The following is a 22600-nucleotide window of genomic DNA, read 5'->3' on the forward strand; positions in this document are numbered from 1 at the left end:
ATTGCCTTTCCCCTGCAGCCTGTCAGCTGTTTTAAAGCAAACTTCTCCGGCTAATACACAAAAGCCAAACCAGCGTGTTTCCTGGATCTCCACCTAAATAAACTGAACTTCAGCAAAATGGTTTCAGGAGCTAATAAGGTTTAAGGCAGAGCAAGGGGAAACACAGGCCCTTCTGAACAAGCAATGTTTGCAGAACACAGATGAGGAAACCTCAAGAAAATCAAGGTTCTTCAAAGGGAACTTGATGATACATGTGCAGGTAAACACATACCACCAGGGTATGTATTTTCAGTTCAGGTGACATGTGTAGCAGAGCCTCAGATACAGAAGACTGTCACTAAATTGCAGTAACTAAATGTCTGTGCCAATCACTGAATCATGAGGAGAACAAGGAAGATAACCTCAAAAGATGTACATCTTGTTATTTATTTATCATTTTTAGAAACTTTTGAGAAAGCCCTAAAGTTTGGGGTTTTTTCTAATTTCCTAGTCAAAGCATTACTCTTCAATGCTTAAGTCACTTTTGCCTTAGATTTATAAATAACAGCTGGGTTCAATAATTTTTCTCTTGGTCAATCAATCATTTTACTGTCTGGTTGTCTAGACACACAAGGAGTAACGCATAGGGAGTGTTGTTAACATCAAGCACATGGGAGGCAAAGATTTTAGATACTGTAAATACAGTAAATATTTGTATGAAATGCTTAAATGTATTGGATTTAGGGAAAATTTTTACCACAGTGATTGCCAAATAGTTCTGTAACTACCCACTGTCTATCTGAAAGTGTTTTGACTGACATTCACGTATGAGCTGCCTTTTAATTCAATGTACATATTGCACCTGTTCTTACTGACTACACCCCGCAGTGCATTTTCATTAACTAATGGTCCTAAAAACAACAGTGACCAGTTTAGGATCTCATGGGAGGTTTTGAGTAGGCAGTTGTATTAGCTGCAAAATCTGACCTAAATCCTTTTTATTTCAGGCACAATCAGGAGCAACTGACACAACTTCCATCAGAATCGGGCAGTCTGAATCAGCTCTTGAGACAGATAGGGCCTTCCCTATCCCCAGATTCCTTCCAAATCTGCCTCTGATAAACAGCAGTGTTTACTGCTCTAATTTAAGTGTGACTGCAATTCACAGGTGCAGTCTACATGCAACACAGGAGACTCAGGACATATTTACAGGAGGCACTGGAGCACGCGACTCCTCAGGGAAGAGCATCCAGGTCTGGCTTCAGAATTGCAAGCAACAGCTGCGTGGCAATCAAGGAACTGCAGAAAGGCAGATCATATGTGTAGTGGTTTGAACCTTGTTTTCCCCCAGAGGCTGAAAAGTGGTAACCCCCAGGGGTGGAAACCCCTGGAAGTCTTGAAGTTCTGTCCAATGAGTGCTCCTGCAGAAATGTAAAACATATCACAAGCAACCGGAAGAGAAGAGTTGTAGTTTGTTTGTTAGAAGAAGTAGCCATGTTGTTGTAGTAGCCACGAGGAAAGGGGCCCGGAGCCCCTCGGGGCCTCTGGGGCCCCCCAGCCCCAGTTGGGGGCTACAGAGACTTGGAACAGTGTTAAGCTGGACTATGTGTCTGTAGCTGTGAGCTGGGAGATGTTTTCCATCTTGAGTGAGCAGAGACAGAGCAGAAGCGGTGGCAGCGTTCAGAGGTTATGGCTAAGAGCCAGGACAGATAAGAACTGAACCGGAGGAAGCAGCAGAAGCTAGCAGCAGATCTACGGAGTTCTGGGGGTAAGAACTGATATTAGACCCCCTAAACTCCTTTGAGACCTCCTGGAAAGGAGGAAGATGATAGACTCTTACTTGAAAGAGCCTTGAAGTGCAACATGCACTGCAGAGAGGAGCTGAGAAGCTCAGTCGCCCTGAGAGCTCAGCCAGGACGGTGTGGGAGGTTGGCCTTGGGGGCCTTCCCTTGCTGCAAGCTACAAAGAAGCTCGCAGCCTGAGACAGGGCACAGAGGCCCTGCAAGGAGCTTGAATCTCCTGGAGATACCAGACCGTCACAAAGACCCCCTGCGTCTTCGTGATATGACCGTGGTGGAGCGACCTTTGTCTGGGGTCAACGCAGCCCACGGAAGACCCCTCGGTTGGTTGACGACGGGGCCGAGGGAGCTTGGATACCCCCTCGTGAGTGCTGGCAGAGATCCAGCTATCAGCTGCTGCATGCATGAGATGAGGAGAACTTGCTGCCTTAGAAGAAGCCGCTGCCCTGAGAGACTGGAAGGGATCTGTCCTTCTTTCCCTCCTGGACTTTTATTTGGAGGGGAGAAGAGATCTGATCCATTGTAAATACTATATGTCATGGTAGAGATAGTTGTGATCGTGTGTATAATGTGTTATAGTATTTATTTGTACAGTCATTGTAATATATTCCCTTTCCCCCACTTTGAGTCTGGTTGTGTTTTGTCTGGAAAAACCCATCTCACATTAGGTTGAGATGTGGGAGGGGGGATGGAGCTAAAGAATTGGATTTTGGGGCTATCTCAAACCATGACAATATGCACAAAAGGTTACTCCCAAGCGTGAGCAAACTAAACAGTTGTTGAAACTGGCCTAAAAGACACAGCAAGAGCTGCACTATGCCCTGTTAGCTTGCACCTCTCTGTCCTATGCTCTATCACAAAGTACAAACTGGTGGCAGATTTCTTTAGGTGTCTTATAGAACTCTACACATAAAGGCATCATCAACATACAGTGGGAGACATAAACATCTCCACAAGTGATGGTGACAGAGAATTTTTACGGTAATTTTGTATAGCCCATCTAAGGTAGTCATGGCATGTGAGTGTTGGAATTTGGTTAGGCTGAGTTACATGATTTTCCCTCATCCTTATTTTCAACAGTTCCCAGTTAGACTTTGTAACAACTGGGGAGTGTTCAAGAAGCCCTGAGCTTCAGTAAGAGCCTCAATATCTGCTGATCTGGGTTCACCTGTCTGCTCTGAACTACAAAGGCTCCTTGCCTCTGGAACTGCACATGAGTTAGTGGAAGGACTACAGTGAAAGGAAGCACAACAGAACAGAATTACATGTATTCAAGTACCAGCCACAAACACAGCAGCTACAAGAGATAACTGTAAAACACTGAACACCAAACTTCCTTTTCACTGCCACCTTTGCCTCTACGCTTCTGAGAATGCAAGTGCAAGGGAAAATTGGATACTTGGAAAAAGTGAAGCAAATAACATGAGGAACAGATCTGCCCCACAGGATCAGACTGGAAGTAATTTCATTCCTCTTTCTGGCTGCAGCAGTAACCAGGAGAAAGAAGAAGTGAATGAGATACATATGTATCCTGTACACTGTGTGGGACAGAAACTTTATGGGCCTCCAGCTAAATCCAAACTGCAATGGTTGTCATCACTCTGGAATCTATCTGCCTTCAATTTCTCTAGTCCATCTTCAAATGTATTTCTGTTGTTTGCCTTGAAAACCACTGTGGGAACATATCGTGCACTACATATTTTTTTAAGCCCTCTACCCATTCCTGACACTATTGTCAGATATCAGCTGTTCGTAGGCTTCTATGTAAGCCAGTTCAGATGGTTTTGCTGTAAAGAAGTGGATGGGGATCAGCATTTCCAGATTACAGCTCTTATGCTCAAATAAGTGGAATGAATTATCCTTTGGATGTACTGCCTCCATTGCTTAAGTTAAGAAGACAGCTTAGACAACACGATCCTTCCTATTAGGTGAAATGAATTCCAATAAACGTGTTGGCAGATTCACACAGGAGATCTGTGGGAGAGTGAAAAACCGGGCTTAGGTTTTTCATTCATCCTCTTTAGATCACTGTTAGAAGAGTTATCGACAACTTCACCTACCTTCAATTTCTAAATAATCCAAAGTCTCTACTTTTATTAGCCCAGCCATATCAAATGAAGTTTGTCTACAGTGCAAATGGGTTCTACTATGGATAATCACAGTCTCATTATTAAGCAAAAACTGTTGTAATCTAACTATATATTGAGGATGCCAAATCCTTTACTTACCACTATGCCTGTCTTGAAAAGGAGGTAATGGACTGTCTGTGTCACATCTGCAGCGTGCATTAGGTTGTGATAAGGATTTTTGTGTTTGCTGTAGCCAACCTCCAGAGCTTCCACAAAGGACACCAGGGCAGAAATGGGAATCTAAGTAAAGCATCACAGAATTAAAGAAAAAAAAAACAAAACAGCTTTAATACCAGCATTCAGAGAGGAGTATTTTGATAAGAGGTTTCCAAAGAGCAGTTTTTACTTGACAAATAAACAAAACACTAAAACACCCAAAACAGGCACTCGAGAGAGAGTGAATTCAGGTTACTACTTCAACCTGGGTTTTCCATCCATAATTACATTATAGGTAAATCATTCCCACACATAAACACACAGAAATAAGTATACTATGAAATGCCGTCTGGAAGACACATGGATTATGAAAAGTAGCAGTGACCACTTTATTGATTGTCCCTGGAGAAATATTTCTAAATAGGCTACAAGCAACTGTCTGTTGCCTTCACAATGCACTGGAATACTCTGCTTTACTATTCACATTCAAGATTTTCTAATGAAACACATCATATAGCAAGTCATTTATCAGAGCTCTAGGTTTTCACAGCAAAATCCAGCCTGTCCATCCTATGGAATTGCCATGTTTTTCTGACTCCAAGAGTAACTGCAGACACCCAAAAAAATGCAGTTGAGGGGATTTCTAGATTTCTATGCAGGTGCTGTCGGCTGTAATGTATGCAACCGGCAACATGGGCAACATGGGTTCTCCAGTTTCACTGTTTCCATAGAGGAGCACTGCTGTTGTCCTCTTGGGTACATATAAGTAGAGGATGCAGCTCTGACCAGACACCTTCTTCAAAGATGTCTCATCAGACATGGGCAGTTTCTGAAGAAGTACAGGACCCAAAGACCTGTAAACTCTTTCCAGTCAAAGTGAGTGGGGACCCATGGGAATTGGAAATGAAAATGTCAAAAGACGAAGGGACAGCAGAGTATCTCTGCGAGGGGAATGGTCAAGATCTAGATGGCAATGTTTCTGCCATCCAAATTTAAGCCTGTTCAAAGTTGGAGGAAAAGATATATAACATTTGTATCTGCAAACCTCTGTAACAATTACAAAACTATAGAAGAGTTAGGGTTGAAAGGGACTTTTAAAGATCATCTAGTCCACCTACTCCTGCAATGAGCAGAGGGACATCTCCAATTAGATCAAGTTTCTCAGAGTCCAATCTGACCTTGAATGCTTCCAGGGATGGGGCATCTACCATCTCTCTGGGCAACCTGTTCCAATGTTTCACTACTTTCACCATAAAAAAAGTCTTCCTTATATCTAGTCTAAATCTACCCTCTTTTAGTTTAGAATCATTATCCCTTGTCCTTTTGCAACAGGCCCTGATAAAAAGTTATTCCCCATCTTTCTTATAGGTCCCTTTCAAGTACTAGAAGGCTGGAATGAACATTCATCAGAACCTTCTCTTCTTCAGATGAACAACCCCAACTCTCACAGCCTTTCTTCATAGGAAAGGTGCTCCAGCCCTCTGATCATTTTTGTGGCCCTCCTCTGGAGTGGCTCCAATAGGTCCATGTCTTTCCTGTGCTGAGAACTCCAGACCTGGATGCAGTACTCCAGGTGGGGTCTCATGAGAGTGGAGGAGGGAGCAGAATCACTTGCTGGCCTAACTAATCATAATGAATTTGAATTTGCATTCATGATCTCTTGTTCTCTTTTTGTGCCTGCATACTTGAGGGTCCTATGAAGCTCAGGAAAATGACACCATCATTCTGAGAGGATCATATGCAGTATTTCCCACAGATGTCATGTGGAAACCTGTTTGGAACCCCATCTACTTCATGGTGTCCCATTGCAATTGGAAGTACTACTTAAATCACATCTGGTCTTGCTTATTGAGGAAAGTGCAGTGTTCATAAAATCTTCAAAGAGCACTAAAATTGCCTTTTGAATGGAATAAAGCAGGATGAGAGGGAAGTTGAACAAAATCTAGGATGGAAGAAAATAACCATCTTCTAACTACTGACCTTGAAACGGTTGATCAGATCATAGCGTGTGAGAAGTTCATAGAAAATGAATTTCAGTGCATGATCCCCACTGGCATCATTTAGTGCAAATACATCAAAGGACCACTTGTCAACATTCTGCAAGAGTGGGTAGAAAAGGCAATTAATATGGTCATCCCTTTTATCATCACAGTTCAATTTCTCTCACTTTCCCTCACAATCTACAAATTGAGAATTAGAGAAGTGATGTCAGCATATATTTTCTTTTTTAATAAATTCTTCAATTCCATTTAACCAATGCAGAATTGTCAGGATACTCACAGTATCAGTATACTTATCAGTATTGTATGAGTTGTGTTTAGGAAGCTTCCATTAAGAACACGTATACTGTTTACTTATTCTAAACATGGCAATTCTCTACACTAGAATTTAATCACCAAAGGATGAATCCTAATAGATAAAAATTCTGGTGTGCTTTAGTACCTGAAACATTGAGATGGCCTATTGGGGCTGATTTTACCTCTCTCTGTCCTCTACCCACATGCTATGTCTATAAAAAAGAAAATAATTTTGAAGAAAAGAGGAATAATGAAGATTTTTTTTAATGATATTGAAGCCTCTGGATTTTGCTGTCCCTCTTGAGTTCTTATAACTCTGTATTGTGAGCAAAGCATTCCAATGCCTCACTAATGTTTAAAACAGAATAAGGTTATGGTTTTTTACAGTAAAACAAAAATACAGGCACCTGAGCTCATATTTTTATCACTTACTGTTCAATCACTGAAGATGATAACTAAAGACTATCTTGCTAGACCCAAAGAGCAACTTAATTGCTTCTGACAGAAGCATTTTACTCTGAATCACTTGGGGGGGGGGGGGGAATCTTCTTACCAGAAGCACGAAAGTGTCATAGATGGCCTATAGGTTTGCAGCAACATCAGTTACACTTTGAAACTTAGTGAATTTTATGACCTCAAAAAAACTTTAACACAGAAGTGACCCCTGGGGTCACTGGGGAGAGATCTAAAAGCAGAGATAATTTCACACATGACTTGTGACAGAGGAGAAAAACTTTTTCTTCTCCCTAAGGAGTGCAGGAGAAGCAAGGGAAACTTTCTGTTCTACACATGCTAGATAACTGGCCCTGTAGCCTCAGTGGAAGTGCGTAAGATGCTCTTATGTCACATATGACAACTGTAGTGTAACAGAAAATAGATCCAAGACATAATACTACTCAGTCCTGTGTCCTGATTACTTGGCCACCGATCTACTGCTTCGGGGAACCTAGAGATGAAGACAAACACTAATTGTTTTTAAAGTCAGTTTCTTGACTTTCTGTCTCTTCTTAACCTTGAAGACTTGTTTTATAAGTCAACAAGCAGTGTTTCATTCTTTTACTAAAACTAACCCCAGTTTGCCAAAAAGCTGTGATTCCACAGGTTTGTATTACTCAGTGCAGATGTCCTGTTGGCCACAGCAGCAAAAATGAGAGCATGCAGTTCAAAAATAAGCTTGTTTTGACTTCATGCCTTGTACTTATTAACATGACTCTGAGGGGAATGTTGATTATGGCAATCCAGAACAGCTGAAGAGATGTGTGTGGTACACTCCTACACCCTTAAACATGATTTTGCATGTTTAAATCATCAGGTCATTTTATAGAGCACAATAAGCACTCAGGTAGTTCTAAGGTTTTTTTACTAGACCTTACTAGAACAAAGCAAGGAATAAAATACAACATTTTCAGTGGAGGAGATGGGACTGAGAAATTTAAGATGAAATTTTTAAGACAGAAAAATTCACAGAATCACAGAATATACTGAGATGGAAGGTAGCCATGAGGATCATTGAGTCTTACTCTTAGCATGCACAGGACATTCCCAAGAGTCACTCCATTTGCCTGACAGCATTGTCCAAATAGTTCTTGAACTCTGGCAGGCTTGGGAATCCCACTTCTGTGGGGACCCTCTTCTGCCTTCTGCAAAATAAGTAACTCCCATTTCAACCACATCCACTACCAAAACCAAAGCCAGCCAGGTAAAAATATGTTCTCACTACAGTTTTGGAAAAATATACATTCTAGAGTCCACAGTGGCCAAGTGGGTGTTATTTCACCCTGAGCAAAATTAGTTTGCTGTTATTGATTTACTTTAACTTACTCTAGCATGATCAATTCTCTGTATGACTCTTAATCATTTGAAAACATAGAAAAAAGAGAGGGATTCTGTAAGGTTTAAGTCAACCGAGAGTAGCTGATGGATCTTCAACTGTCTTGTTGAAGGAACTCGAGAGAAGAGGTGCCATTATAGATATATTCCCTCATAAGCTGGTTGGAGTGTAGTTGCAAAAGAACAAAGAATTTAGATTCCATTTGCGCGAGTGAGGGTAATGAAAAGGATTTGGTACCCTAAGTGTAAGTCTTTCCAGTGTGGAGCAATGCAACAAGATGTCTTCATGAGCTTTACACTGCATATTGCCCCACTTTATCACCTTTTTTCACCATTGCATGGCATGGTTGAACCACATGCAACCTGTAATCTGCAAAGTTGTATAGGCAGCTGGTTGCTAACATCTGTTTGTAGTCTTGATAATTCCTGTCTAAGTCAAGAATTTTGCAATTGTCCCATGGATTGAACCTTTGGGGTTTTTTGAGACTAATTATGACTAATCATTTTTCCTCTGAAACCTCAAAACTCATAAAATGGTCAATATTCATAAACTGATTGTCACCTTGAAGACCCTAAGCATGAGAAATTCCCTTCTCTTACAGCAATTGATCCTTTTCCTTCTCCACCTCTCTCCATCCGTATTTTATTTCTTCCCTGTGGGATGTTGTGATTAATTCCCAAGTCCTTGATTTAATCACTGTAATCCAGAACAGAGCTGTAACCTTCACAACCTGAAAAGGGCCACAGCCTTGAACTCTGTTCTTTCCTTTATTGAAAGGATATTCCCTTAGGTCTCTTAAATGATTAGTGTATGTGAACTAAACTAATGTCAGAGAGAAGGAAAGGCCAAGTACTAAGACTCCCCTTATCAAGTCGAATATCACAGTATTATCTTGATGCTTTGTATAGACCCTCTTTCAATACCTTTTTATTGGGATTACCTTTAGCACTCCAATTACAGCTGGTGGGTAGCTCAAGCCAACCATATTTGAAGTCCGTCTGTACATTCTACCAAGACAAAATAGATAAGGCAACACATAAATAGAATTAAACAAAATAAAGCAATCAACAAAAATCATAAAACAGACCACTACAGGAGACCTTATTTAGCCCAGGAAACCCTAACTGCAATTTGGTTTTTTTTCTTTCCATCTTGTTCCTAACTTTCACAATATTCTCTAAACTATTCTTATTGTATAGCCTAATTTGAGCCTATATGCTCCCCATTATCTCATAGCTTGGCTACCCAGCAGGCCATGACAAAGAATTTGCCAATACAAGGTCTTCATCAGAGGGAAAGGCTACACTCAAATAACAAGATGTTTCCAATTTTCCATTGCACATGTCTGTACTGATCTTTCAGCTCCCTTAGTCCTTGTTGGCCCACATGCAAGCTAATTCTGAATGTTCCTTAGAAATCATTTGTATGCAATGAATCAACTCCAGTTTGGTACAGCTGTTACTTTTGTCTGTATGTTGTCAAGATTAGTATAAAACCTTTTGGGTGTTCACCCCATGTGTGTGTTTCAGGGAGTAAGAGAGAAAGAACAAGGCAAAAATCAACATCTGTAACCATACTAAAAGCATGTACGTAGCAGATTTTAAACTTGATTATAAAGCATATTTTAAAAAGATTATAAAGTATGTACTAGATTTTAAACTTGTTTTCAGGGCACACTGTGTTTAACAGGCTTAATGAATGCAGAAGCATTGTCATAGCTAAAAAGCCTTTTCACAGGTCATCCTTTTTTGCCCTTAGGTATCATTGGAGTAAAAGGAGAGGATGGAAGGCTCTCTTCTCCCATCTGAAATGATGCTGTGTAAAGTCTTCCTTCACTTCCATTTTTCTTTGTCATGTTCTGTACTCAGACCTGGAAAAAGTCATCCCCTTTTGAAGAATTATATTCACCTGTTCCTCAAATTACAAAATTTCTTATCCCTTCTTCCCTCCAAGTCAGAAGCTCCACAGCCTTCTCTTAAGTGACAATTCAGGCAGAATCCCTTTCCCTTAGCTCAGGAGAGCCACAATCCTCCTCTGGTGCCACATTATATCTCCTTTGGGCCACAGTGATTCAGATCAGCTGCAAAACAGCCTACTACAGGCTACTCTGCAGCAGTTAATTTACTTCCTTGTTAAGCAAGTCCCCCACTAAGAGTGAGGGTTAATTCACAAATAGCCTGTCAAACCTAGGAGAAACATGTTCCAAGGAAAAATGACAGGTTTATGCTTATCACAATTTGCTGCCACTCTTAACATATGTACAGTAACTGGTGCACAGATAAAAATATTGGCTATAATCATGCCGAAGGAGGCTTCTGTGTATCTGTGTGGCTTGTGGTCTGCTCTCTGATAAACCCAACCTCCTGCACAGAGGGCTGTTAGGCTGTCACTGCAATTCTGACGAACAGTGAGTGCTCTGCTCTTCCATTCCTGACTTGAATTTTGCTGTTACAAAATTCTCCCAGGGATCTGGGAGCTGCTGTCTTTCAGGCCGTCTAAAGACTGTTGACAGTTTCACATGTGCCAGCCCTCCTCCTAGCTTGAATGAAGAGAGTCAGCAAAGAGTTGTTACTTGATAAGAAAAGGTAAGATTGGAAGTGAGTCCAAATTGAAATGACTGAATGTTTTAAAGGGTTCAGAAAACACAATCAGTTCTGGCAACAGATTCTGATGTAAATCGCAACGGGGAAGGCTAAGAGGACTCAATGGCTTTTTTGAAATCCCCCTGAACTCTAAAATTTTCACATCAGTCTTGATCTATAGTTCTTTCCAGTAATACTATGATAAAGGATTTTGTTTTGTTTCTTAGCAGTTCTTCATGAGAAATACTAGACCACAGAAGTAAACAGAGCCAAGGGGGAGTTTGGTCTGGCCTGACTGAATATTAAATGCTGTCTCTCCTGACCAAGGACTATGCAGAAATGCATATTCTCTGTCAAAATTACACCAACTGTGCAATTACATCTGTACTATACTAAGAATAGATGAAACAGAACTGTTTCAGATTGCAATCTGTTACTTAATCCCAGATTTTGAGGTGTTATCCAAATCTGTGTAGGAACATCATCAGAAGCATATTAAAGTGTTCTTCATTCAACAGAGTAACCTACTAGTTCTCTGAGGTCTTCTGCCCTAAGGTACTGTCCTCCACCTCCTGTAATTGTGCAAAATCTGTGGTACCTGGGTAGTTACTAGAACAAAGTAATTACATCCTACTTCACCTTTCTACAAATATCCCAGCTTGTACTGCATGGACAATACTCCTGAACCGGGGTTTTTCCTCTGTCCTTTTGAGCATCATCCCCATTTGCCGTGTGAAGGTAGAAGCCAACCAGTCACGGACCTCTGAGGGCACAGAGTCAGACTGAATATCACTGAGTTCATCTTCTGTGTCCAGTAAACGCCTAGAAGGGTGAGAAACAATCGGTAAACACACTCCCTTAGAGATCACTACAACATCATTAAGAAAAAAACTCCTCACATATATTCTAATTAAAGCAGCTGTTAAAAGCCTTTGGTTTATCATCCCTAATCAAACACAATTATATAAGTCTTCAACAGTTTGTTTATTCTCTTGTATACTTAAATTTCATTTTGTAAAACTCACTACTAGGCTGACAAACAAGAAGTATCAGCCTTCTGAAGCACAGCTACATAATCCTTCACTGACTTCACATCTTCAGCTCATCAATATTTCCGAACTTTCTGCCCTTCAGAGGTCATTTCTAACTTCTGAGTTAGTAACACACAGTCCTCTCCTTTCCCATTCTGATCATCTGTGGCAACTCCACAAGTGCATTTGCCACTGGATAAATGGCATATAACAGAAAGAGGAACTGCTCTGCAATGTCTTACCAGTAGTCTACCTCTATCATAACCTGGAGTAAATTTTTTTTTAATTTTAAAGATATGATACAAGCGAAAAGATTTAACATTATTCAAAAAGAATAAATTGTAGGAATTTAGAAACTTTCAGAAAAAGTGGGACACAATTATTATGAAAACATTTCTCCATGAGAATATATATTACATTTATGATTTCTTTTTATCTCTTTCCCTGCCTCACAAAATTTAAAAAAGCTTTTAAACCAAGGATTGAAGATCTGCTCTACACAGAATACAATATTGTAATGATTAAAAACATATTTTCTGCCAGTAATAAATCTTGGCTCAAATTTCCCAGTTGACATTTAAGTTACAATTTTGTGTCATTGGTACTAGATATAAGAGTGCTGATGTCTGGAGTTAACTCACCTAGTTTCGTCAATGTATACTGACTCAAGAACAGTCGCAGCATATTCCAAATTCTTCTTTAGGTCTACAACCGAAGCTTCCCCTCTCTCTAATTGCTTTACCAAAGACCGCAATCTAAAAAAAAAGCAAAACAAAAATCTGATGAGTATAAAGAGAAATAGGTTTGACAGTGAGTACCAGTTCCCATCGTGAAACCTAGCATACATGCTTGACAAGTGAAAATTTTGGAAGTCTACAAGTTTCTTGAAGCCACATGGAAGAAATCAACAAAAATCACTTTTCAAAGATCAGTTACAATGATGCCAAGCAAACAGTACAATGCATTTAGGCTCAAATAAGTCTGCGAGTTATCACAGTCATAGAATCATAGAATATGCTGAGCTGGAAGAGACCCATCAGTATCATCAAGTCCAACTCCCGGCCCTATGCAGGGCACCCCAAGAATCACTCCATGTGCCTGAGAGCATTGTCCAAATGCTTCTTGAACACTGGCATGCTTGATGCTGTGACCTCTTCCCTGGGGAGCCTGTTTCAATGCTCTACCACCCTCTGGGTGAAAAACCCTTTCCTGGTAACTAATCTAAACCTTTCCTAGCTCAGCTTCATGCCATTTCCTCAAGTCATGTCACTGGTCACATGGGTGAAGAGATTACTTGCCTCTCTGCTTTCCCTCATGAGGACTTTGAATACCACAATGAGGTCTTCTCTCAGTCTCCTCTTCTCAAGGCTGAACAAACCCAGTGACCTCAGCCACTTGTCGTAAGGCTTCACCTCCAGACCCTTCACCATCCTTGCAGCCCTCCTCTGGATGCTCACTAATAGCTTAATGTCTTTTTTATACTGTGGTGCCCAAAACTGCACACAGTACCCAAGGTGAGGTCTCACCAGTGTAGATTAGAGCAGGACAATCACCCACCTTGACCAGTTGGATAATTTAAAATAGAAATCATGTGGAATTAACACAGGAGCAGAGAGGACAATTTCAATCCAGCCATAAAACAGAAGTAACTTTTTGAATAGTATCTGTTAATAAACAATAGCCATTCATAATGATTGATGTATACATATGCAAAATTGTATTAGAGTATATTCAGGAACATTACCATAGAAATACTATACAAGGTTAGAAAATGCTATGATTTTCATTAGATCAAGAGGCCACCCTTAGACTATCCCGTCTATACTAAACAGAACTCATGGAAGTTTTATCAGATTATTATTGTTGTTGTAAGGGGGAACAGACTTTTGAAAACAAAAATTTGTGCAAAAATTGTCTCATCTGTCAAAGACAATTAATATATTTGTGTAATTTTCTTTTCTCTTTTCCTTTTTCACTCTACTAAATTAGGGAAAAAAAGGAAGAAAGAGGAGAATAAAATCTAAAGGCAAGGAGTGAAATCTAAATATTTTCAAACAATCCAGTTTGCATGCTTATAATTAGAAGAAAATTATCATTTCGTTAAAAGGGGAATGGGATAAAGACTTGAGAAATTAAAACATTTTTGTGAATGTCCTCTTCCTTGCTAAAAAGAAGCTAAATAAACATTCAAATATATATTTAACAGTGTAGCAGAAATCACAAATTGTTAATTTGTCCTGTTCAAGATGCAAAAATGGAGAGGAGCAGTCATGTCACCTATAATTTGTCCTCTAATTAGGAGACTACTCTTCCTCATGTTTTTCTATATTCTGTGGAGTAAAACAGCCTTTTCCACAAAGCAATTCAGAACTAGAGCCCAATATAGGTGTCTGCTTTCACTTTATTAACTGTCATGGCTAGGCTTCACAAACGAAGATTTCGGAAAGGCTCTGTCCACATTATGCGAGAGAGACATGTCCAATTGCAAAAGGCACAACAGAAAGACTCCTTAGGTGGTATATTCCGCAAGACATGGTTCTTTCTGCGTTGTCGTTTCTCCTCGAGAGTGATCCTGCGTGCGTTCTCAAAGGCATCCACAGTGTTATAGATGGTGTGTCTCCAGGCCTCCCGATTGGAGACCAGAGTAGACCAGTTATGGTGATCAATATGGCCAAGGCTGAGATGTTGTTTCAGGGAGTCCTGGTATCTTCTCTTCAGGGTCCTCTCTTGCGGCAGCCAGTGGCAAGTTCACCATAGAGCAAGATCTTAGGGAGGTGGTGGTCCTTCATCCTTGAGATGTGTCCTGCCCAATGCAGCTGTATTCTCAGCAACATGGCCTCAATACTTGTGACTGCTGCTTGTTCTAGAACAGATGTATTGGTCACATAATCTGACCAGTGGATGTTTAGGATTGTACAGAGGTAGCATTGATGGAAGCATTCTAAGAGACGCAGGTGGTGGCGGTAGATGACCCATGATTCAGAACCATATAAAAGAGTAGACAGCACAATGGCTCTGTAAACACTGATCTTTGTACTTTTCTTCAAGGGTTTATTACACCATACTCTTTTATGAAGCCTTCCGAAAGCACTCTATGCCTTTGCTAACCGGTTGTCTATCTCTCCATCAATCTTACCATCCGAGAAGACGAGGTTGCCTAGGTAATTAAACTGTTGGACTGATTTGGGCTCTGATTGGCCAATGGTGATATGGGGATGATGGAAGACTTCCTGAGGTGCAGGTTGATAGAGAACTTCTGTCTTCTTTAAGCTGACTTCCAGACCAAAGAGCTCAGCAGCGTCTGCAAAGTAGGATGTTAAACGCTGCGGAGCTGCTTCTGTGTGGGCAACAAGGGCGGCATCATCAGCATAAAGCAGCTCCCGGACAAGATGATTTAAGGTCTTAGTGTGGGCCTTCAGTCACCTTAGGTTGAAGAGGCTCCCATCAGTATGATATGGAATATAGATACCATCTTGAATATCGAGGTCTGCAATGGCCCTTTGGAGCATCATGTTGAAAAAGACAGTGAATAGAGTTGGTGCAAGAACACAGCCTTGTTTCACACCACTGGATATTAGGAAGGGCTCAGAAAGTGCATCACCATATCTGACTTGGCTGTGCTGATCCTCATGGAGTGAGATGATCATTTTAAGGAACTTAGGGGGACATCCTAAATATTCTAAAATCTGCCATAGACCTTTCCTGCTCACAGTATCGAAAGCCTTGGTGAGATCAACAAAGGTTACATAGAGACCTTTATTCTGTTCCCTACACTTCTCTTGCAGTTGTCTGAGAACAAATACCATGTCTATGGTGCTCCTGTTGGCCCGGAAACCACACTGGCTTTCAGGTAGAATTCCTTCTGCTATAGCGGGTATTACTCTATTCAAAAGTATTCTTGCCAGGATTTTGCCAGCAATGGAGAGCAGAGTAATACCACAGTAATTTGAACAGTCTGATTTAACTCCTTTCTTCTTATACAAAGTGATGATGACTGCATCACAAAGGTCTGATGGTAGTTCACCGAGCTCCCAGTAGCGCACCACAAACTCGTGAAATTTAGCATGGAGTGCTTGGCCCCCATGTTTCCAGATTTCAGGTGGAATTCCATCAACTCCAGCTGCCTTGCCAATTTTCACCTGCTGTATGGCCTTAAGGGTTTCTCCCAAAGAGGGGGTAGTATCCAGTTCCTACTTCACTGGTTCTTGTGTGATGGACTGAATTGCCGAGTCCTGAACTACACGGCTGGTACTGAAAAGAATCTGAAAGTGTTCAGACCATCGATTCAGAATGGAGGTTTTATCTGTTAGAAGCGTTTGACCATCTGGGCTGAGTAGAGGGCTTTGGACTTGGTATGTACGCCCGTATGCTGTTTTCAAGGCCTCACAGAATCCTCTGTGATCACCTGTATCTGCGCATAATTGAGTTTTCTCAGCTAGGTGATCCACCACTTGTTCTGGATGTCACGGAGTTTCTGCTGGAGCTTGCTGCACGCAAGACGAAAGCCTGCTTTTCTTACGTGACAGGATGGCAATGCAAGGTGTGCTTGGTGAGCGGTTCTCTTCTTCCTCAACAATTCCTGGATCTCTTGATTGTTTTCATCAAACCAGTCCTTGTTCTTCTTGAAGGAGAACCCCAAGGATTCTTCACAGGACTGCAGGATGCTGTTTTTTATATGGTGCCAGAGTGTTTCAGGAGAGGGATCTAAAGAATCTATAGAATGATTTTCAAGCCTAGTTTGAAGTAGTAGGAGCCTAACCTCCTACAGTAGACGTACGCATGAAGTTCTTAAAATGAAATGAGTATCTGTATTTCCTTGCCATTACAATGCCCCTGTGGCATCAGTGCTTTCAAAAGAAATCAAGTCTCCATGGGGCTGTATTTCATGGAAGAGCTGAAGAGCAGTCAGTCTGCCTGTGCGCAGTGCACCAACAGCTCTTTCAAGCTGGGTTTCCTTCCCCCCAATTTTTCCTAACATAAAGAGTGAGCCTATGGAGAAAAAAAAATCATAAAAAATATCGATCGTTTCTCTGGCTAGGTCACATAAATGCCACTCCTGCTAAGAGTGGTGCTGCTGTCACACAGCTACATATTTAGCTTTACAAAGAATCTTGAGCAACAGGCAGAGCCTCCATCTCCAGGAGATGGATCTCTCATCCACTTGTCAGTAATTGAAAAACAAAAGTATTGTTCAATATTTCAGTCCTGATGTGAGAATGGAGATGGGAAGATCAGTGATGTACAGATACACTGAGCACAACTTCTCATCTCTGTAAACCAGGTGGAATGCATTTAACATATTTCCCTCCAATCCTGAAATCCAGCCCAGAAAATCCATGGCGTAACTTCAACCCCATGAAAGAAGAATGGTTTGGTGCTCCCATACCCCTCTGCTGTGTAACTGCACCACCAGGTGTTAACAGCAACACAAAACCAAATATTTTCTTTGAATGAGCAGAGCTAGGAAATGTGCTTCCCCACTTTTCAGGCTGATTCCAGCCTCAGGCAGCACACATGGAAGATGAATTTGCCTCCTCCCTAGAGCTAAATCATTGATCCCTCCTATCCATTCCCAGCTTTCTTTGCCAATACCGGAGGGGAGGAAGAGAAAATAAATAAAACCACTTTCGCATCCAAACAGTAAGTATTTTTTCATATGCCTCCTCGTTCCTTCATCCCGTGTATGGGGAGTCTGCAGATGTGACCCCTTAACTAGCTACCAGAAATATTGTACACAGGAATCAATACTGCAGGAAGAACATTACCTTTGGCTCTTCCTGACTTTTATTTCATTAATATAATTATCCAGCAGCTTTATGCCACAAGTCATTCAAAATTCATAATGAATAACAGGACAGTGTTAGTGCTTCATGGCACCAACATTTTTCATCAAAGAAGATTATGCAGAATACTATGTGCATCAATCACTTGGAAAAACAGTACTGTTGCTATAATAAAACCCTGTCACACCATGTGTCACTCTCATGTGAAAAAAGCATTACACTGCGTTCATCTTACCATCCATTATCTATAACTGTTGCTGATTCATTGAGTCACAGCAGCTTTTCCCTGTACTAAATAAGAGCCTGGTATCATTTTTCTTTAATGTATTCCATGTATCTCCATTTTTTTAAATAGTCCTAAATGGACTGAAGGGTATCCAGGCAAGTATATTAACTGAAAAATTCTGTTTCAAGGTGGCTGAAATAATTCTCAAGTTCAATGAAATTACTTAGGAACGTGGTTTAGTCAGGGCTTTGCAGTGCTGGACTTAACAGTTGGACTGATTTGTGATAACATTCCTTTGATAGCCAGCTCAAATAGCTTTTTTAAAAAAAAGAAAATAAATAAATAAAATCAACCACAAGCTTTAGAAATTTACAACATTATAATCAGAAGTAGACCTAATTGCATAAAAGCCAGCTTTGCTGTACACACACAAAAAGACCAAGAGTTGCTTCTAAAGGTTGGAAAGACAAATATCTGCTGAACTGAAAGGCAAAAACTTGTCTTCTGACCTACAGTACATTCCTCACCCTTCTCTGGAAAACCACCATAATTACTGGTAGTAAACTCTTTAGCCGGTTTGAGAAACAAATGTTCACTGTGCAATGAACTATATTTCTATCAAAGAATTCCTACACAGAAATAGGTGTGCATCTGTTATCTCACTACAATGTACAAACTCGATAAATGTGATATTCTGGAGTCATACGAGAGTTAGATAGCATGTACAGACCAGCTAAGCAGTGAACACATATAAGGCCTGTCAGATGCCCTGCAACAGTACCTGTCCACTTGTTGTGATGTAGACACAGCAAAGCAAATACACTGGCCTAAAGTATCCAGAGCAGACAGCATGAGGTTATGCGGTATAATGCACATGTGCAGCAGTTTCCGTCAGCTGGGTGAACAGGTGACTCCACAGTTTTTCAAATCCTTTGAAACCCAAACAGGGGATTGGTGGGAAGGGTACAGCATACACAGAAAGTAATCCAGGAAGCTCACCATCTCTTTTCACAACAGTTAGCACATATTATTCATTCCACAATCTGCTACATCTTAATCTAAGGCTTTGCATACATGGCATGTGTGAACTACCAAGGAAAAGACACAATCTAGAAAGCCAGCTCAAGCAGTAATCCTCAAAATGCAACTAAAAATAGAGTGACTGGTAGCCTGTGACCCAATGCATTTGTATTAGGTTGGATAGTTATCTTCTGTCACTACTATTGAATACAAAAAAATGCAAGTCACAACATGGAGAGGAAGAAAAAACATGTGTTTACAAAGAGCAAATACACAGTACTGCTACACTGGAGAAAGCTACATGCAATTTCCCAAGTAATTGTTTTGTCTTATTCATGTTTGCAAAAATATCCTTCTTCCATTGAATAAAAAATTAAAAATTAAAAATTTGAAGTAATCGATTATTTTTGGATTATTTAGAGACATGAAAATGCAACGACATGTTCAGTGGCCTTGGCAGGATGGTGAACAACTTGTTTCAACTCGCCTTGAGTCAAATAAAATTTTGACCACATTTGTCAACTGTAAGTGAAGTCATACATAGTTTGTATTTTCACTTCACAGTTGTCGTGGGGGGAAACAGTTTTTCCCCCTACAAACTGGTCACCAAGGAAGGCCTAGACCAAAGTACCACAACAGTTAAAAATTCTTTCATGTCTATTAAATGAAGTCCTGTGCCTAAAACATTAGCGAACTTTGGCTTACTCAAAGATTTTCAATAAAACAACAACCTAGGCACTTCCTCAGCACCACATCCTTTGAATTCCCCTTGTCTCCATCTCCTGCTACTGAAAACTCTAAATGGTGTGCTCTCCTTCCATGTGCAAACACCTCCCCCAGGGTCTGAATTTTGGGAACTAAATCAGAAAATATAAGCAGTAAAAAGTCTTGGTTATGGTGCTGTTTTTTTTTTATTCAAGTCAACCACTTCACCTAGCATTAACTCTTTATAGAAATTAGGCACACATGCTCATGGAAGTCACTGGAGATAGACAGCTATGATGAACCAGTTGACTGTCATTTACTTCCTCTGAAAGGATGCACTGCCTCTTTGATGTGCCTTCCTTCCTCCACTAATGAGAGAAATGAGCCAGAAGATGAACTTAGGTTGTCATTGTGGTTTCAGACAGCTAAGAAGAGGTGAGATGACTCTTTCCACTGAATAAATTTGAGAGCTTTACAAGGATAAATTTCAGATGTGGGAGAGAAAAAAAGGCTGCCATATTCTGTTTTCACAATCAGTAATCTTCTAATTGGTATTTCCCAAAGAAAGCCTTCCTTTTGGTGGACTACTACTTTTTGAGATGTTAGTGTGAATTAGTTTTTTGGGGAAACTGAATAATCACAGTACGATCACTGAATTTGTTGACAATGAGATCCAAAAACAGCAAATGAAGTCTTCCGGAACTAAGCCTTTTCAAATCACTGTTGCCTTTTATAAAAAAAACTGTTGTAACACATCAGACACAAATCTAACACTTTTTAATTTGCATCTTTAAAAATAGGTACCTGAAATAAAACATCTATAAATACAAAATATATGTATAACATAATAAAATGGTATGCAGTAAACTCACTGCCCTGGACCTCAAGAAAGCAGACTTTAGCCTCTTCAGGGACCTACTTGGTAGGGTCTAGTGGGATAGAGCCCTGGAGGGCAGAGAGGCCCAAGAATACTGGCTAGTATTCAAGGAACACCTCCTCCAAGCTCAGGAGCAATGCATCCCAACAAGGACGATATGGGGTAAAAATGTCAGGAGGTGTCCATGGATGGATAAGGAGAAGCTGAGCAAACTCAGAGGAATAAAAGAAGCTTACAGAAGGTAGAAGCAAGGACAGGCTGCCTGGGAGGGAGGGATACAGGGCAATTGTATGAGAAGCTAGGGACAAGGTTAGGAAAGCTAAGGTCCACCTAGAATTGAGTCTGACCAGGAAGGGCTTCTACAGGTGTGTTGCTAACAAAAGAAAGAGTAGGGATAATGTGGGCCCTCTCCAGAAGGAAACAGGAGACCTGGCTACCCTGGATATTGAGAGGGCTGAGGTTGTCAATGACTTCTGTGCCTCAGTCTTCAATGGCAAGTGCTCCAGCCATGTTGCCCTAGTTGAGAAAGGTAAATGCAGGGACTGGGAAAATCAAGACCCACTGTAGGGGAGGATCGGGTTTGAGACCATCTAAGGAATCTGAATGTGCACAAGTCTATGAGATCTGGTGAGTTTCATCCGTGGGTCCTGAGGGAACTGGCAGACAAATTTGCTAAGTCACTACTGAAAAATCGTGGCAATCAGGTAAAGTTCTCGATAACCGGAGAAAGGGAAATATAGTCCCTATCTTTGAAAAGGGGAAAGTGGAAGACCCAGGGAACTACACAGCAGTCAGTCTCACCTGTGTGCCAGGCAAGATCATGGAGTAGATTCTCCTGAAAACTAAGCTGTAAAAAAAAGACAACCAACATGGCTTCGCTAAAAGCAAGTCATGCCTGACAAATCTGATGGCTTTCTATGACAGGGCTACAGCATTGATGGATAGGGGCAAAGCAACTGACATTGTCTACCTGGACTTGTGCAAAGCATTCGACACTGTCCTGCATGATTTCCTTGTCTCTAAATTGGAGACACATGGATTAGATGAATGGAACACTTCGTGGATAAAGACTTGGCTGGATGGCTGCACCCAAAGATTTCCAGTCAATGTCTCATTGTCCAAGTGGAAACCAGTGACAAGTGGTGTCCCTCAGTGGTCAGTGTTGAACAGCCTGATACTGTTCAACCTCTTTGTCAGCAACATGGACAGTGAGATTGCGCCCTAAGCAAGTTCACTGATGACACCAAGCCGTGTGCAGTTGACACACTGGAGGGAAGGGATGCCATCCCAGAAGGATCTTGACATACTTTAGAGGAAGGCCAATGAAAACCTCATGAAGTTCAACAAAGCAAAGTGGAAGGTCCCACATCTGGGTGGCAGTAACCCCAGGCACACTTATAGGTTGGGCAGAGAAGTGACTGAGAGCAGCCTTACAGAGAACAACTTGGAGTGATGGCCAATGAAAAACTGAACATGAGCTGACAGCGTGTGCTCATAGCCCAGAAAGCCAACCGCATCCTGCATCAAAAGGAGCATGGACAGCAGCTCAAGGGAAGTGATTCCCCATCTACTCTGCTCTCCTGAAACACCACCTGGAAAATCATACAGTTCTGATGCCCCTAACATAAGAATGACATGGAATTTTGCAGCAAATCCAAAGGAGGGCCACAAAGGTGATAAGGGGACTAGAGCACTTCCTCTATGAAGACAGGCTGAGAAAGGTGGGGCTGTTCAGTCTGGAGAAGCGAAGATTTCATGGAGACCTCATAGCAACCTTCCAGTACCTGAATGGGAAGCCAGAGTGGGACTCTTCATCAAAAGCTGTAGTGACAGGGCAAGGAGTAATGAGTTCAAACTGGAAAAGTGGCAATTTGAGATAGATATACAGGAGAAATTCTTTACTGTAAGGATGGTGAGGCACTGGAACAAGGTGCCCTGCGAAGCTGTGGATGTGCCACCCTTGGAAGTATCCAAGGTCAGGTTGGATGGGGCTCTGAGCAACCTGATCTAGTTGAAGTAGTCCGTGCCTATGGTAGAGAGGTTGAAACTTGCCCTGGTTCTGGCCAGGACAAGGTTAATTTTGCAGTAGACAGGATGGCTAGAAAAATCTGAATAAACAACAAATGGTGCAATCAAAAACTTTCAGAAGAAGTAAAACAAAATCCCAAATCCCCAGGCGGGGGGG

At 41.2% G+C, this 22600-nt stretch overlaps 1 protein-coding gene across 10 annotated transcripts in view; it reads right to left on the bottom strand.

The window, feature by feature from the left end:
* The window catches only part of PDE1C (phosphodiesterase 1C), a 196611-nt gene that overhangs the window by 67406 nt on the left and 106605 nt on the right, over window positions 1–22600 (bottom strand). For all 10 annotated transcript variants that reach the window (XM_027655952.1, XM_027655951.1, XM_027655958.1 and 7 more), the window contains 5 exons: window positions 12446–12559; window positions 11413–11595; window positions 9132–9198; window positions 6044–6160; window positions 4007–4147 (listed from right to left, as the gene is read on the bottom strand). In XM_027655952.1, coding sequence (XP_027511753.1) covers window positions 4007–4147; window positions 6044–6160; window positions 9132–9198; window positions 11413–11595; window positions 12446–12559 — 622 coding nt within the window. The remainder of the gene's footprint in view (window positions 1–4006; window positions 4148–6043; window positions 6161–9131; window positions 9199–11412; window positions 11596–12445; window positions 12560–22600) is intronic.

This window comes from Corapipo altera, unplaced genomic scaffold (assembly GCF_003945725.1).
Source record: "Corapipo altera isolate COAL_440 unplaced genomic scaffold, ASM394572v1 59, whole genome shotgun sequence".
Lineage (NCBI taxonomy): Eukaryota > Metazoa > Chordata > Aves > Passeriformes > Pipridae > Corapipo > Corapipo altera.